Genomic DNA, 17,642 nt, shown 5'->3' with positions numbered 1-17,642 from the left:
AATTTGTTATTCTAGAAAGTCAAATATGAAAGAGAGGTTGTTAGTTTTTACCAGACTTCAATGATGGTTGACTAAAACTGTGTCAGTCAGATGGAAATTGAAATACTAGGTCAGTTATCTACAGTGTTTCCCTTAAAAACATGCTCTTATCTTTGACATGAAAACACTTGGGTGTACGTAAAAATTTCAAGACATTGGTCTGTAGTGCTTGACATAGCTGGAATATCAACCCCCTCATGTACTTTTTTAAAGAATCCAAATGGTTGATACTGGTGCACACTCTTTGCTGTAAGGAATTTGTGGCAGAGGTGCTAAATACAATGCTGTGTGAAAAGCTGCTGTCTTCAAGCAGCATCCCAGGTCTTTTTTACATATGTCATTTACGTGTGCCACCTGTAAACAGTGTGGAATAATAATCAACTATGATTGTTGTCCTTTCCTGCAACATAGCCTCCAAGTCCTTACATGTCACAATAACTTCATAAAACTCTGCTCTCATTTGATTTTCACCTTACATGTCACAATAACTTCATAAAACTCTGCACTCATTTGATTTTCGTAAATATTGGGCAATATATATTCTACTGTGCCGTGCTACATTGTCTCATCTCAGGAGTTAAATAATTCACTCACTTGTCATTGGTACAACAATAAATTGCTGTTCTTTAAAATTAAATTTATTCTTACTGGAGTACAAGCCCAGCAAGGTAAGCAGGAGATGTCCTGTGAAATTTGCAGTGGAGGGTGGAGGTAGTCTCAGAATTGAAACTGTCGGTAAGATTATTGTCTGGGAAAGCTAAGTTTTGGGTTTGAATTTTGGTTTGTCACACAGTTTTAAACTGTGAGGAAGTTTCAACATGGTACACATTCCACAACAGACTAGAAGAATTATTCTGGAGTTAGTAGCTATTTACAAAGAGGTATGTTTGTCCACATCTGATCAGTTTTCATCTGGCAAGTCACTCACAGACAGACTTTTCTAATTAATGATTGTGGCAACACTGATTTCCACTTATGCTCTGTATTACACACTGTTACTCTTACAGTTCATCAAGATGAATTGGTGAACATGCTTCGCATTCACTGGAGTGACATTTGTCAGAGTTTATCCATACAACTTACTTGTTGCCAAGTTTTGACCTCCACCAGATGGTACTATTTGTATTCTTTTGAGCATATCTGTGCCGCAGTGAAAAGTGTATTACATTCTACAATGTTCATTTACTGTGATGTGTATATCTAATAAACACCATTGTGGAAAATGCATGTTTTTCACGAGAACCTAGGTACTTGTTCCATATGCTTCTCTTGTATTAAAAATTGACTGTAATAGAGCAGAACTTTGTAATACATCTGTAATGAGAAATCTCTGGAATATGCAAACCATTAGATTAAACTCATAGGTTACTGACTGCACAAGTTGGCCAATAGTCAAACACTAGACTTGTATTGTGGAGGGTTTGATTTGTGAATGCTCCAGCTTGGCATCTTTATTGCTTCTGTGGTTACTCTAATTCACTTCAGGCAAATGCTGGGAGTGTTGATTGACAAGACTGTACCGGACACTCTTTTCACCTGTCATCCTAAATCTGAGTTGAGTGCTCCAAGTCTAATAATATAGAAAATCATACGACATTATATATATATATATATATATATATATATATATATATATATATATATATATATATATATATATATATATATATATATATATATATTGGTTTAAAGACATCAGTTGACCATAATAGCTATGATGCCTTATAATTTCCTCCAGTGGATTTGATTATAAAAGGACCTTACAGATCACATTATATTATTTACATCGTAGTATTACCATTGACTTGATATTTATGAACTTCAGGATCTTTGGTACTCAATACATGGTTTTCATTCAGGCAGCAGCTTCTCTTTGTGACTTTGATGTTATTTAAATAGTTACGAGCTACGGATACCATGGGTGGTGCTTCAAAGCTTCCAAGTATTTGAGAATAGATGATTTGATCACTGAGAAGCTACAATATGACTCTGTTTTGTTAGAATTGTTTTGACAATACTATTACTTTATAGTCAGTATAATAAAGTCATATTGCTTGTTAAGGTGAATAAGTAGCTACACTCCTGGAAATGGAAAAAAGAACACATTGACACCGGTGTGTCAGACCCACCATACTTGCTCCGGACACTGCGACAGGGCTGTACAAGCAATGATCACACGCACGGCACAGCGGACACACCAGGAACCGCGGTGTTGGCCGTCGAATGGCGCTAGCTGCGCAGCATTTGTGCACCGCCGCCGTCAGTGTCAGCCAGTTTGCCGTGGCATACGGAGCTCCATCGCAGTCTTTAACACTGGTAGCATGCTGCGACAGCGTGGACGTGAACCGTATGTGCAGTTGACGGACTTTGAGCGAGGGCGTATAGTGGGCATGCGGGAGGCCGGGTGGACGTACCGCCGAATTGCTCAACACGTGGGGCGTGAGGTCTCCACAGTACATCGATGTTGTCGCCAGTGGTCGGCGGAAGGTGCACGTGCCCGTCGACCTGGGACCGGACCGCAGCGACGCACGGATGCACGCCAAGACCGTAGGATCCTACGCAGTGCCGTAGGGGACCGCACCGCCACTTCCCAGCAAATTAGGGACACTGTTGCTCCTGGGGTATCGGCGAGGACCATTCGCAACCGTCCCCATGAAGCTGGGCTACGGTCCCGCACACCGTTAGGCCGTCTTCCGCTCACGCCCCAACATCGTGCAGCCCGCCTCCAGTGGTGTCGCGACAGGCGTGAATGGAGGGACGAATGGAGACGTGTCGTCTTCAGCAATGAGAGTCGCTTCTGCCTCGGTGCCAATGATGGTCGTATGCGTGTTTGGCGCCGTGCAGGTGAGCGCCACAATCAGGACTGCATACGACCGAGGCACACAGGGCCAACACCCGGCATCATGGTGTGGGGAGCGATCTCCTACACTGGCGGTACACCACTGGTGATCGTCGAGGGGACACTGAATAGTGCACGGTACATCCAAACCGTCATCGAACCCATCGTTCTACCATTCCTAGACCGGCAAGGGAACTTGCTGTTCCAACAGGACAATGCACGTCCGCATGTATCCCGTGCCACCCAACGTGCTCTAGAAGGTGTAAGTCAACTACCCTGGCCAGCAAGATCTCCTTATCTGTCCCCCATTGAGCATGTTTGGGACTGGATGAAGCGTCGTCTCACGCGGTCTGCACGTCCAGCACGAACGCTGGTCCAACTGAGGCGCCAGGTGGAAATGGCATGGCAAGCCGTTCCACAGGACTACATCCAGCATCTCTACGATCGTCTCCATGGGAGAATAGCAGCCTGCATTGCTGCGAAAGGTGGATATACACTGTACTAGTGCCGACATTGTGCATGCTCTGTTGCCTGTGTCTATGTGCCTGTGGTTCTGTCAGTGTGATCATGTAATGTATCTGACCCCAGGAATGTGTCAATAAAGTTTCCCCTTCCTGGGACAATGAATTCACGGTGTTCTTATTTCAATTTCCAGGAGTGTATATTGCAGACTTGTAATTACTTCTTTTATCATAAAATTTACTGTTAATTTATTGTGATATTTTCCATTTCAGGTCCAATGATTGAGCGAATAGTAGCTGTTTGTCAGACAAGAGATGATCAGACACAATGGGTGGATCATTTAAAGCAACAGATTCGGAAAGTTACAAAATCATCGGTTTCATCACCACCTCCAACATCACCACCTCCCAGCAAGCCACAACCATTACCACCTCCCCATGTAAGTGTTGCACCACTTTCTCCCTATTCCAATCTGACGTCTTTATTTGCTGAACTTATACAGCATGGTATTATTACAAGAAAACTACTGAAACATTTGTTGTACTCTGAATTCACTGCTGCTGCCAAAATAATAGGTGTGAAAATACGGCATAGTCATAGAGCAGAATGTGTGATCTTCCCCAAAAGTGAAAACTCAGGAAATTGTGATGTGGCACATAAGGTACTGCTGCAGAGTGAATATGAAGAAGAATCTGAAAGTGATGATTCCATTATTTATTGTCTAGAAGCTGAAAGCAGGCCTGAATCTCGAAAGACTAGTGTTTTAGAAAGACAAGATGCCATTGATATTGAAAGTGATCAGAGTGATAATGATACAGTTTCAAGTGCAGCTAGCCATGTAAAGTATTATAGTAACTCTGTCTGGCTTGCTAATTGTGGTGAATTCTCTTACGGTAGAGGTCCTCAGTGTCAAAGTAGTTCAGAATTTGTTTCTCAGCAAAAGTGTTCTCCTAAGCACATGGGTGCTGCCTTCTCCACATTAGAAAATTATGACGTTATAAACACAACTAACAAACAACTTAAATTGTGTGAAGATCAAGAAAACAAATACAAAATATCATCTTCTGCTGAATCCAGCTTTGAAAGGAACTCTTTGCATAGGACTTTCCCATGTGGTGTTTGTGAAGATCTTACAAACATAAGTGAGTGTGAGGACACATTATCCAGAGACCAGTTAAATGTAGAACTTTCCAGAAATAGTATGCCAGTGACAGTTCAGCCAAGGGAATGTAATTGTTCTCATTCAGTTTCTGCCTTCGAGCCTCAGTTTCCAAATGTAAAGACAGAAGCACCTTTTGGGTGTTGTGCTACAGCTCTACTACAGTCAAAGAAACTTTCGACACAGTCACTGCCAATAAAATTGAGAGACTGTGATTCCCCTCCTACAACACATTCCTCCACTCTTGATCTTCCAGCAAAAATAATCCCTGTACCATCTTCAGTGTTAGCAGGATTATTATATGGTGAGGGGCAAAAAACTGAAGATGCTCACCCAAAGTGCCATCCAAATTTTCAACAGCAAAACAGTGCCTCTAGTGATAAAAGTGCTGAAAGTACAAGTACAGTTTGTAGTTTGCCTTTTGTATCGAAATCTAAAGTGAAAATCAATCGTGGAGAGAGGACTTCCATTAGAACAATTCCAGAAAAAACCACTCAACCATTGGATTCATGTAGGTCTTTTTCTCAGCATGATAATCGTGGCCGTGGCCGTTACCGTTCTTACCAGTATGTAACAATTAAGCCCAGAGTATCGGCAGATAAATTTAAGAGTAGTAAAGCCACGAACTGTCAGTGCTGTTCAGATATACCATCAAGTTCACGGTCTTCTGATTCTGGGCTGGCAGACATTGCAGGGAATTCAACGTTAACATCGCCAGATTTATCTAATATAGTAACTGAAAATGAACAGAGATATTCCTGTGCAAGAAGTGTTGAATCCTTCCATCCTGATGCATCACCAACACCAAGGGAAAGTGCTGAGTTGGAAGACTTCAACTATGAGGCACAATGCATGTGTACATCACCATTTGGTTCCACACCACGCACTTCTGCACAACCGTCTCCAACGTCAGAGAAGCTGCTAACTGGATTGTGTGATTCTGTTGCTTCCATCACATCTGCTAGCAAGGACCAGCCACCCGTTCCAGCTGCACAGTTGTGGGAGGGCACTGGAAACCAACCTGCAACAGCAGGCAGTGGGATCTACCGTTCAGGAATGTATGCCCATTGGTGGCTCAAGACCAAACTCCCTGCTTCCGCAGTGAGAGATTCCACTCCTGCTCCTACACAAACAGGCAAGGGATGATTCTTAATGCCGCATGTGTGTTCTTATACATCTGAATCACATGCATGCTTGTTTCATAGGGGCTACCCTTCCTGTATAATTCATCATCATTAATGGTAGACTTACAGAACACTCCTAGTAACTCATCCATTAAATGAGAAGCAAAGCTCTTCTGTAAGGGAGAAAACTTAACACAATGTTTCAGTCACTGTTAACAATGCAGAATTCGCACTGCCCCATATGTAGTGCTGAAACCATGACATGCTCAGCTGAGTGTCCTGTTTGTTGTGACTTTTATTGCTTCTATTTCTAACTGTGTTGTTAACATGAAGCTAAATTAATTTTGTGCATCTGAGTTTAGTTATTTTGTTTTACTAAATATCCAATATTCAGCCAGTTTTTCAGATGCTTTTTGTTTTATTTTTCTCAGTGTGTCTTGCCTGGTTTAGCAGTACTAAATATACTACCAAAAAAAAATGCAGAGTTCATAATGGTAATTTTTCAATGGGATACAAAAAATACTAGAGGAAAGACACCCACTCACCATGTAGAGGGTTGGGTTGTGTGGGGGAAGAGGCCAAACAGTGAGGTCATCGTTCTCATTGGATTAGGGAAGGACGGGGAAGTTGGCTGTGCTCTTTCAAAGGAGCCATCCCAGTATTTGCCTGGAGCTATTTAGGGAAAGCACTGAAAACCTAAATCAGGATGGCTGGATGCGGGATTGAACCATCATCCTCCCAAATGAGAGTGCAGTGTGCTAACCACTGCGCTATCTCGCTCGTACTCACCAAGTGTAGAGGAAGGTTGTGTGTGTGTGTGTGTGTGTGTGTGTGTGTGAGAGAAAGAGAGAGAGAGAGAGAGAGAGAGAGAGAGAGAGAGAGAGAGTCAGGCAAAGCAATGTAGGGAAAACATGAACAACTTGTTTAATGCTATCTCCATGTGGTGAATGGGCGTGTTTTCTCATACCATTGTCTAGAAATTTAACTGTAATAGTTTCAGCTTCTGGATGTGCAACATATTATCTGGTTGTCTTAAATAAAAAAGATGAAATAAGTGCGAATGGATTCAGTGAATGAGATTATGTACGTATTATTGTTTCATACCATGCATTGCCCTTCACTAGTGCTGTTCATGTAAATTGGATTACAGTTATTGTTCAAGAACATTTTACCCTTTCACAGGGTTTTGACCCATGTAACACTGGGTTGGAAGTAGGCGTGGCATAAGAATGGACCAGGATATTTTGTAGTTTTCTTCGATGGCTGAAAACTATTTTAGGAGGGGTGGGAGGATTGTGAGTAAGATTTTCCTCATTTCTGGGCATGATCATAAGTTGTTGTTGGTCTGGTGAACAATATAGTTAAATTATTCCAGTCATGGGTGATATTACTTAATGAGGGAGCTGCTGCTGTGCAGCACTTGGGGGAGAAATTTCTTAGTGTAGAAGAGGTCAGCAGATACTGAAATACAGATACTTTTCATAGCTTTTTGAACCAGCAAAGGTGGAGATCAAATCCAGCAAGGTGAAATGTTGAGCTGAGGAGGACCAGATGAAGTGTGTGGAAGAGATGGTGTTGCGGATGTCCAGGAAAAAGGGCAGTGTGTCTATGCTTAGGATCCAGATCATGAAGATGTCTCTAAAGAACCTGAACCAGACAAGGGATTTAGTGTTTTAGGTAGCTAGGAAGGTTTCCCCTTTATGGCCTGTAAACAGCTTGACACAGGAGGATGTCATGCAAGTGCCCATGGCTGTGCAGCGGAGATTTTGTATATCTTCCATTCAGAGGAATGGGTAAGGATGTAGTTTGTAAAGCGTATAATAAATGAGGTAATGGGTTTGTAGTCTGTAGGGAGTTAGGAGAGGTAGTGTTCAGTGACCAAGAGGGATGATAGTGTATAAAGACAGAGCATCAAATGTGGGACTTTACAATAATGGCGTGGCAGTGGCTGCAGGCAGTGGGTTGGAGGTATTGGTCAACAAGAGTAGAGATTCATTCCACAGGAGAACAGTAATTAGCTACAATGGAATGTCCAGAATGATTAGGTTTATGAATTTTGGAAAACATGTAGAAGGTGGGTGGGAAATATGCGTGAAGAGGGAGATAGATTTAGGAGAGAGGTTCTGAAATTGGTGTAAAGAGTGGAGTAGGAATTGTAGGCTACATTGGACTTACAGGGTGGGATCACCATGGTGGAGCTGGCAGGTACCTTCTGTTGGGTAATCACTATGGTTATCTGCCAGTAGTGGAAACTGTCTCTACCAGGGAGGATGATCAGATTGAGGTATTAAGGTTGTGTATGACTATTGTTTCCTCCTTTGAGAGGTTTGAGCTATTGGAAAGGGGGATGAGGATGGGGCCATTTGGAAATAAGTAATTCTTGAATGTAACCATAAACCAGGAGATGGTTAGGTGAGACTGAATAGGGGTCACGGTTGGATGGAGGTATGAAATGAGACACAAAAGGTTCTACTGTTGGAGGGGCTGGTGGTTAAAGTGTTTCCATGTTAGGAATCTGGAGGAAGGGGACTAGGTCTTTGCTGTGTACAACATGATTGAATAGCTATCTACACATGCCTTCAGAACAGAGATTGGCACCACATCTAGGCCTGCCGGTTTCTTAGTTTTTAGTTTGTCTTCCTGATTTCAAGCACTGTTGCAGGGAAACACCATAATTTTGCAATGTAATTCATCTACATCTGCTTTAGGGAAATATTGTTCCACTTTTTCACAAGTTTCAGAAAGTCATTTACAAAATTTGCTAGTTTGTGTGAATTTTATGTTAATATACAGGGTGAGCACAAAGTTTTGCCCCGATTATAACAATTTATTACAGAATATTCATTTGACGTAATAATTTACACTTGATGCCATTACATAGGTTAGTGTTACTAGTTTTTTTTTTTAAGACCATTTACGTTAGGAAACCTCAACATTTGCTCCCTTGGTAGCTCGGGGAATGTCGAGGCGGTATTCCAGTTCCCGCCAGTTGTTTTGTAACGTGTTGTGTCACAGTACCCACAGCAGCTTGTATCCTAGCCTTCAGTTCGTCGACATCAGCAACTTGCGTGATGAAGACTCTGTGCTTGGTATAGCCCCAGCAAATAAAGTCAATGGGCGTAATGTCTGGAGAGCGGGGTGGCCAGGGTGCTGGACCATTCCTTCCAATCCACCGATCCAGACATTACTTCCACTTGACTTTTTTTTCTGGGGCTATATGAAGGACAGAGTCTTCGTCACACCAGTTGCTGATGTCAATGAACTGAAGGCTAGGATACAAACTGCTGTGGGTACTGTGACAGAACACTTGTTACGAAACACCTGGCGGGAACTGGAATACCGCCTCGACATTCTTCGAGCTACCAAGGGAGCACACGTTGAGGTTTACTAATGTAAGTGGTCTTAAAAAAACTAGTAACACTAACCTATGTAATGGCATCAAATGTAACTTATTATGTAAAACGGTTACTCTGTTATAAATTTTTGTAATCAGGTCAAGACTTTGTACTCACCCTGTACTTCCATCTTTAATCTGTATGTTTTTATACTTGTGACTATCTTTTCTGGTTTATTGTGTTATGCCACCCCCTGCTACGTTACTTTCATTGTCATGAAATTTTTTTCGGCAAGTACTACCCACATGTATAACTTTTTGTAATTTTGGTGGCAATTTAGGAACTTTTGGTTAGTATACTGTTTTTGTAAAGAATGGAGATATTTAAATATGTTGAAGGATTTCACTCATAAATACAGTTATGCATTTGTTTTCCTTAGATGTTCTTGAAGTAACCACTTTTGAAAATGTCTTCTCAAAACTTGCCAACGGCCTTGGTGCAGTGGTAACACCGGTTCCCATCAGATCACTGAAGTTAAGTGCTGTTGGGCTGGGCTAGCACTTGGATGGGTGACCATCTGGTCTGCTGAGTGCTGTTGGCAAACAGTATGCACTCAGCCTTTGTGAGGCAAACTGAGGAGCTACTTGATTGAGAAGTAGCGGCTCCACTCTTGTAAACTGACATACGGCCAGGAGAGAGGTGTGCTGACCATATGCCTCTCCATATCCACATCCAGTGACGCCTGTGGGCTGAGGATAACAAGGTGGCTGGTCGGTACCGTTGGGCCTTCAAAGGTCTGTTCGGACAGTTTAGTTTTTTTTCCCCCTTAAAATTTAGTTTGAACACTGTACAGAAGTAGAAATATTTGTATATGAATTATTTGTGTGTATACTTCTTCCCAGGTTTGGTTTGTCATTGCTGTAGGAAAAGTATGTATTTTGTTGTAAGAGAAAATTCTTTTGTAGACCTATTGTTTTGTGAGAATTTTTGAGTGTGCCTTTAGCTTTATTATGTGACAGTAATGATATGAGAGTTTGAGATATTTTACCTGTATATAAAGTGCAAATTTCCCTGTGTATATTTTTAGGTGTACGGTCTAAGACTAATGCTGATTTTTTGGTTACCCTGTAATAGTGTTTACATTTGTATCATTAGAGAAATATCAAAATGTTTAATATGTGTTACTGATTTCATCATTAACACTTTTGTGTATGTTTACATCCCACATAAGATTGTTAGTTTTGGAACCTGATACTTTTTTCAGGACTTTAGTTAATTTGCTAACAAATATGTCCACACTAACATCAAGTAAGCAGTATACACAAAATGATTAACTTATTACGAATTTCAGTGACTGAAACTTGAAACTTTTTTAATTACATTAATTATGATGAGACCTTGTCTAACTTTAAACTTTATCCTGTGTCTGATTGAAATACTTGGTCCTTTACCCTTTATGGTAGTTCTACCATAGCAACTTGCCCTTTATATGATGACAGTAGTGTGTGTGACCCCAGCAGCCAGAGGCTCTGTATGTGTGTGTGTTTTCTATCTCCGACAAAGGCCTTTTTGGTCGAAAGCTCATTTTCTGACAGTCTTTTTGTTGTGCCTATCTGCAACTCCGCATCTCCACTATATTTTCATAATATTGTTACAGTCCATCCTGGATTTTCCACTGTTGAATTTTGATAGTAATATGTGCTGTATTTCAGTGTCTCTGTATCATTGCTCTGTAATGCATACCATTTCGCTGTTGAAAGAATGTAATTCAACTTCAGGTTGCTATAGTTATTTTTAATAGTCTGCATATTTTGATGGAGTGATAATTCTTTGTAAATTTATTTGGCATTCAGCCTAATGATTGTTAAAAGTTTCATTTTTATTATAAGGTTTATAACTGTACAACAGCTATCGTTCTCAAAATGTCATATTTTGACAAGGTAGTGATATTTTTTCTGATTGCAGTTGAATATGGTACATTCTTTCTTCTGAGACCTGTTGCTTTTCATGGCTCTCCAGACTGGTTGAGACAATTCCATAGCAGTTGTGCCTGTTATGATCTATTCAAAGCCTAATTTCTCCATCTGTAACAACAGAAATTTGATGATGAACAACTCCATATCCACCTCCTATTCCCTCACTAATTAGCTCAACCAGCCTTTACTTCCCAGCCTTATTGAGGTACATGCCATGCCCAGAAAAATCCCATATCACAATAGATCCAACCAGCATCATTGCAGTCTGTATCTGGTCAGCAGTCATCAGCACCATTCCCAGCTCCACAGTAACTTGATATACTGCACAACCAAGCTGAGGCTGATCATGACAAGAGAATTGCTCAACTAGAAACAAATTTGTGCACTAGTTAAGGAGGATATTTTTTTCATGTCGCAACCTATGTCATATTCCCTATCCCTGTCCATTGTTTCCTGTCCCACCTGCTATCACTACTTGATCATTTGTAGTGAAATCCTTACATAAAGGCCCTAAGTCCTCGATCCCTTGACTCTGCACTAGGCCTGAAAATGCTGGTGATCTGATGCTTTGTTTCTGACTATTTTAACTGAGATCCTGCACCTCCAGTATGACCACTACCGGGTAGCAGCACTTTCTTTCTCCTGAAATTAGTGATGTTCATTGTGTTCTTCATCATGTGTAAAGTCTGCTGGACTCAAGACTGGCAGCTGGAACCTGTTTCTGAGACAACAAAACTGTTACACCATGTCCTCCTGCCCCCAATCTTCCTTTTAGCTGCCACTTCCTAACCAGCCCCCTTCACTCTGCCCGCCTCCATTCTCGCTAGCTTCTGAATTTCAAATGACATGATCCATCTTAAAATACACTGAAAAAGCCAACTATTCACATATCTTACTAGAAAAGGACACTACTGCAGATATTCACTTCAAGAAATGTATGCCAAATATGTGGTAATGTGCTAAGTTTATTTTGGTAATGTTCAGTGGCTTGAATTTCTATGTTGATTGTACTGAACATCTGTGAAAGCAGATGGCGGTCTTTCCTTCCTCCTCTGTCCTTAGAATGGTGATAGTCTTGCTGTCCAGTACATATGACGGAAAATTGAATTGTGTCACATAGAATTCTGCATACAAAGCAATCAGCACAACAGACTTACCTTTCTTCTCCTTCTTCTTGTTCTCTCTCTCTCTCTCCCTCCCTCCCTTTATCTCTGTGTTCTTGATCTTTACAGAGCAAGGTTAAAATTGTGTAAAAATTTTATAATTAGCAGTGTCATCAGAAGAATTAGGACATACACTACTGTCCAAAACTTAGTCGTCATTAGGAAAATATAAGCAACCTTGGTAAATGACAACAAGGTTACACATATTTCTATTAAAACTGGCATTGTGATATGTTTGGAGAGAAGCAATACTTCTTGTTTTGAATAGGCAAATGACCGAAAGATTGTAAAAAGCAGTACATTTGATCAATAATGTCTCTTATACAGCAGATTCTTTATCATCAGTGTAGTTGCTTCATAAAATTTGTTACTTAGTATCAGAAAGTCAACATTTTGGGCCTTTATTGCAGACCTTGAAGAAGGTGAAATATAGGCCAAAGTCTTGGTAGCATTCACTGTCCCACAAAGTGTAATTTGTCAGTTGTATTGAGATTGGATCTTCACAGATGAATCACACTTCAGTTTGCTGATTGATTCTTGTTGCACATTCATCTGCAGGGCAATAGGTGGTTCATATAATCAAGAGACAATTATGATGGTGGTAGTTTGTTTATGTTGTGAGGGAGCAAAATGTAGAAAGATTGTGCATAGCTTTGTAACTTCATTGATAGTTTGAAGAATACTGTTAACATACAGCTGTACAAATATATGTCAGCACAGTCATGTATGTGACTTTTCAGATTTTCAGTTGCTCCAGATTATCTCTTCTCAGATGTTAATGCTCACACACATTAAGCTGCTCTGGTATGTAAATTTTGGGCTAACATAACAAGATATCCATGCCAAGGACTGACCAGTGAGTTTTCTAGCCCTGAATGCTACATATAATGTCTGTGATACAGTGGCATGACACAATACTGGACGCTTCCAATTCCCTCCCTCCCTCCACCAACCCTAGCTCTTTCTTGGGAGTGGGATGGCCTATGGAGAAAAATGCTCTTTATAAGTAACTTTTAGAACTAGTGAAGTAAATCTGTGAATATTGCTTTTGTTTTATTTTACTGGGTAATTCTGTGTCCATTACATCTAACCAACTTCCTGACAGAGATTAAAACTGTGTGCCAAACCAGGATTTCAGCCTGAAACCTTGCATTTTGTGCACAATGTTCCTACTGACTGCACTATTCAGGCATGACCCAGATCTGCCTTAACAGCTTCACTTTTGCCAGTACCTTTCTCCTACTTCTCAAACTTAACAGAAGCTCTCCTGCATAACTTACAGGACTATTACCCCAGGAAGAAAGGATATCACTGAGAAATGGCTTAACCAGAGCACAGGGGAATTGTTTCCAAGTTGAGTCTTCGTCTCTGCAGCGGAGTGTCCAGCAAAGTATGCAGCACAGCTTCTGTGAGATTTGGAAAGTAGGAGAGAGCTACTGGCAGAAGTGAAACTGTGAGGATAGACCATGATTTGTGTGTCCATAGCCAGTCAGTACAACCATTAACTGCAAAAGGCAAAGTTCCAGGTTCGAGTCCTGTTCAGGTGCACAGTTTTAATTTGCCAAGAGGTTTCAAATTAGCACACATCTGCTGCAGAGTGAAATATTCTTTCTAGAAACTATCTGAGAGAAGATAGGAGCTATAACTCTTTAATACGTAATGACAAATTGGTGAGGATTACAGAGAATGTAAAAGAAAGTTCAAAATTTTGATCATTGTGCAAGAGCATTGGATTGGAAGTTGACACATGCTCAGTGATACATAGGTGCTGAGTTCTGTCTCTTAAGTGAAACATTTGTCTGGGCATGCTTGAGTAGTGGCTGGTGCCACAACTTGATACTGATTTCACAGATTCCGTCTTCCAATAGAACAGACCACTTCCACATTGGAGTACAAATGTACACACAATTTTAAATAAAAATCTTTTTAATCATTGGATAAGTTATGTTGGACATGATGATGCTATGTTTTGGTTTTGGTCACATCTGGACTTAACACCGATGGATATCCTTTTATAGGGTTATGTGAGAGACCTTGTTCGTTGGCCTTTTTTGCCGAAAATGATTCCAGAACCCAAAATGTGCAGTTTTAATGTGGTTGCATTAGACTCAGTTTATGATTCAGAATATATGGCATGAAATGGCTTATCATATAGCTGTCACCTGGGCCATTGAGGGGAGATGTATAGAACACCTACAAGTTTGTAAAAAATAATTTTTAAATTGCGTTCACTTTCTCTGTAATTCTTTTCTATTAAGTAGTTATATTTGACTATAAAAGTTATCAATCAGTACTCACATAAATTCTGTTGATTGGGTGTTGACTTTTTAGCCATTTTCAGTATCGTCATAAACTAAAAACACTAGAGGACTGAGTGGAGTTAGCCAGTGAAAGTCCTTGTACAGCTAGATGTGTCTGTACAAGCTAATACAGTTTGAAACTTCCTGGCAGATTAAAACTGTGTGCCGGACCGAGACTCGAACTCAGGACCTTTATCTTTCGCGGGCAAGTGCTCTACCACCTGAGCTACCCAAGCACGACTCACGCCCTGTCCTCACAGCTTTACTTCTGCCAGTACCTCGTCTCCTACCTTTCAAACTTTACAGAAGCTCTCCTGCAAAACTTGCAAGGTTCATAAGAGAGCTTCTGTAAAGTTTGGAAGGTAGGAGATGAGGTACTGGCAGAAGTAAAGCTGTGAGGACAGGGCGTGTGTCATGCTTGGGTAGCTCAGGTGGTAGAGCACTTGCCCGCGAAAGGCAAAGGTCCCGAGTTCGAGTCTCGGTCCAGCACACAGTTTTAATCTGCCAGGAAGATTCATATCAACGCACACTCTGCTGCAGAGTGAAAATCTCATTCCGGTTAATACAGTTTGATGTGTGTGCTCACTCCTACGTTCTGATGCAGCCATCGCCCAAAAAACGTTATGGTATCTTATTTAATTTATGTAGTGTAGTTAGGTGTCTACTGACTTCGTTAACATAACGTTGACAAGTGTGTTTTTGCATATTGTTTCTTACTTCATGGGTCTATTGGAAATGACTATAGATTTGAAACCAGTATAACCAATAAATAAAATTTGTGTGTGCATTGATTCACAACCTTTATAGTCAGATTTAATGAGCTCATATATGCTCTTCACCAATGGTTTGGCAAATATGAGTAAATACTTATAGCATTTTGTAATCACTATATGTTATTTTTAATTGTCTTGTATTCGAGTAAAACCATGTGGCCTTTCTGTCCCCATGACTGACATTCAGAATGTTACAGAAGTGCTTCTTTGAGTAAAATAATTCTGTTTTTCTTACAGAAGAGTGCTCTGACAGGTCCGTTATCGCCAAGAGTCAGCACACCACAAACAAACGCAAAGCTGGTGTTCCGCCCAGCTAACAGCAAGGGATGGAGCATGTCTTGTCTTCGGCCTTCCCCTCCCATTCGTCCATGTTTAGGTCTTGGTCGTGATGACAGCAGCAAGAAGCCTGCTCACAACACCAGAAAACACAGTGAGTTTAGGCTATTAATTTTTGAGAAAACAGTTCAGAATTTATAGATGTACTAAATAAAACAGCTTTTAAAATAGAAATATATTAAATTGGTTTAATTGTTATTTTTGTAGAATCCACTGTCAATTTAAGAACTATAGATTCTCTTTTAAGGTGAGAAGACTTTTGAGGAGGATGCATTAATACTTCGAGTGATTGAGGCATATTGTATGAGTGCAAAAACACGTTACACTGTAAATTCAGGTATGTAAGACTGTTTTTCTTCATTGCAGCTCACTGTAATACATGTGCTTGTTTGGCATTTGTTTTCATATAGTATGTTGTTCCATTTCACTGGCCAGTATTGTAAAGTAAACATCTATGTTATTTGTTATAAGATTCTTCACACAACCTACTTGTACAATTCTGTTATTTCGTCCTCATTTCTGGCTTATGTATTACATTTCTCCATAAAATAATGTAAATAATTGACCTGCATGAATCTTATTATGGAACTTCATGAAATTTTAAAGTCAGTGATGCTAAACTCATTATAAGAATCTGATTTTGTTGGTGTAATCCTACCAGTAGTTTGAATTGGAAGGCAACATTTATGACAACAATGAGCTTCTGTAATTGGGTTAATTTTTATGTTAACATAAATTTGCTCACATATGTACTTGTAAAGGAATATTGTGTTATTGAAGTTGTTGATACAATGAAAAGTATCAGTTGCTGTGGTCTACTTCACAAGAAATAGTGTGAATACACAGTACTTTCATTTATATATCGTATGTTACTTTATATTCTTCTCATAATTTGATGATCTGGTTATCACCAAGAGATTAGTAGATAGGTGTCTCTGAAACCAACAATAAGATTGCTTACTGTCTTATATTTGCACATTATAATTAAATATTAGTATGCCTGCATGCTCATGTGAGATTGCTACCAAAATTTTTATCTAATGAAATTAGATTGTACGATTATAAAATGTGGTCTGTGTACCAATTATATGCAAGTTTGTAGGCAGTCCTACCACATGTACCAGTGAAGTAATCAAAAGTTTTAATCAACTGAAATTAAATGTAGCAATTTGTATGCTTACTATGCACAAGCAGATCATTAGACATGGAGCAAAAATTTGGGTTGTACAAGGGTGAAGAAGAAAGTTTACTATGGCTTTGTTCTAAGGAGACACTCACTTTAAACTCAACTGATTCGGGGAAACAATTGAATACCTACACTGAATCACACACTTCATGAATGTGAGTCCATTCTATTTTAACCACTATGCCACTTTAATATGGTGATTCATATGCGTGCTTTGACAACCAGAGGTTGTTACATCACTGTCATATATTACAAAGTATAATTTATTGTATTACATTCCATCCTGGATTTTCCTTTGTTCAAGTATAATTTATTTTGGAAAAGGAGCATATATATATATATATATATATATATATATATATATATATATATATATATAAAAAGAAAGATGATGAGACTTACCAAACAAAAGCGCTGGCAGGTCGATAGACACACAAACAAACACAAATATACACACAAAATTCAAGCTTTCGCAACAAACTGTTGCCTCATCAGGAAAGAGGGGAAGGAGAGGGAAAGACGAAAGGATGTGGGTTTTAAGGGAGAGGATAAGGAGTCATTCCAATCCCGGGAGCGGAAAGACTTACCTTAGGGGGAAAAAAGGACAGGTATACACTCGCACACACACACACATATCCATCCACACATACAGACACAAGCAGACATATTTAAAGACAAAGAGTTTGGGCAGAGATGTCAGTCGAGGTGGAAGAGTAGAGGCAAAGAAGTTGTTGAAAGACAGGTGAGGTATGAGTGGCGGCAACTTGAAATTAGCGGAGATTGAGGCCTGGCGGATAACGAGAAGAGAGGATATACTGAAGGGCAAGTTCCCATCTCCGGAGTTCGGATAGGTTGGTGTTGGTGGGAAGTATCCAGATAACCCGGACGGTGTAACACTGTGCCAAGGTGTGCTGGCTGTGCACCAAGGCATGTTTAGCCACAGGGTGATC

The 17,642-nt window shown here is 40.2% G+C and overlaps 1 protein-coding gene and 1 pseudogene across 4 annotated transcripts in view; both read left to right on the top strand.

Moving 5' to 3' along the window:
• The window catches only part of LOC126236885 (rho guanine nucleotide exchange factor 7), a 160,098-nt gene that overhangs the window by 88,187 nt on the left and 54,269 nt on the right, over positions 1 to 17,642 (top strand). For all 4 annotated transcript variants that reach the window (XM_049946517.1, XM_049946515.1, XM_049946516.1 and 1 more), the window contains 3 exons: positions 3,613 to 3,779; positions 15,408 to 15,600; positions 15,754 to 15,843. In XM_049946517.1, the coding sequence (XP_049802474.1) occupies positions 3,613 to 3,779; positions 15,408 to 15,600; positions 15,754 to 15,843 (450 nt within the window). The remainder of the gene's footprint in view (positions 1 to 3,612; positions 3,780 to 15,407; positions 15,601 to 15,753; positions 15,844 to 17,642) is intronic.
• Positions 9,442 to 9,559, top strand: LOC126237876 (5S ribosomal RNA; annotated as a pseudogene).

The sequence above is a fragment of the Schistocerca nitens genome, chromosome 2 (genome assembly GCF_023898315.1).
Source record: "Schistocerca nitens isolate TAMUIC-IGC-003100 chromosome 2, iqSchNite1.1, whole genome shotgun sequence".
In the NCBI taxonomy this organism is placed as follows: domain Eukaryota; kingdom Metazoa; phylum Arthropoda; class Insecta; order Orthoptera; family Acrididae; genus Schistocerca; species Schistocerca nitens.
Note: the sequence above shows the minus strand (reverse complement) of the source record. Positions and strands in the feature narration are given on the sequence as shown.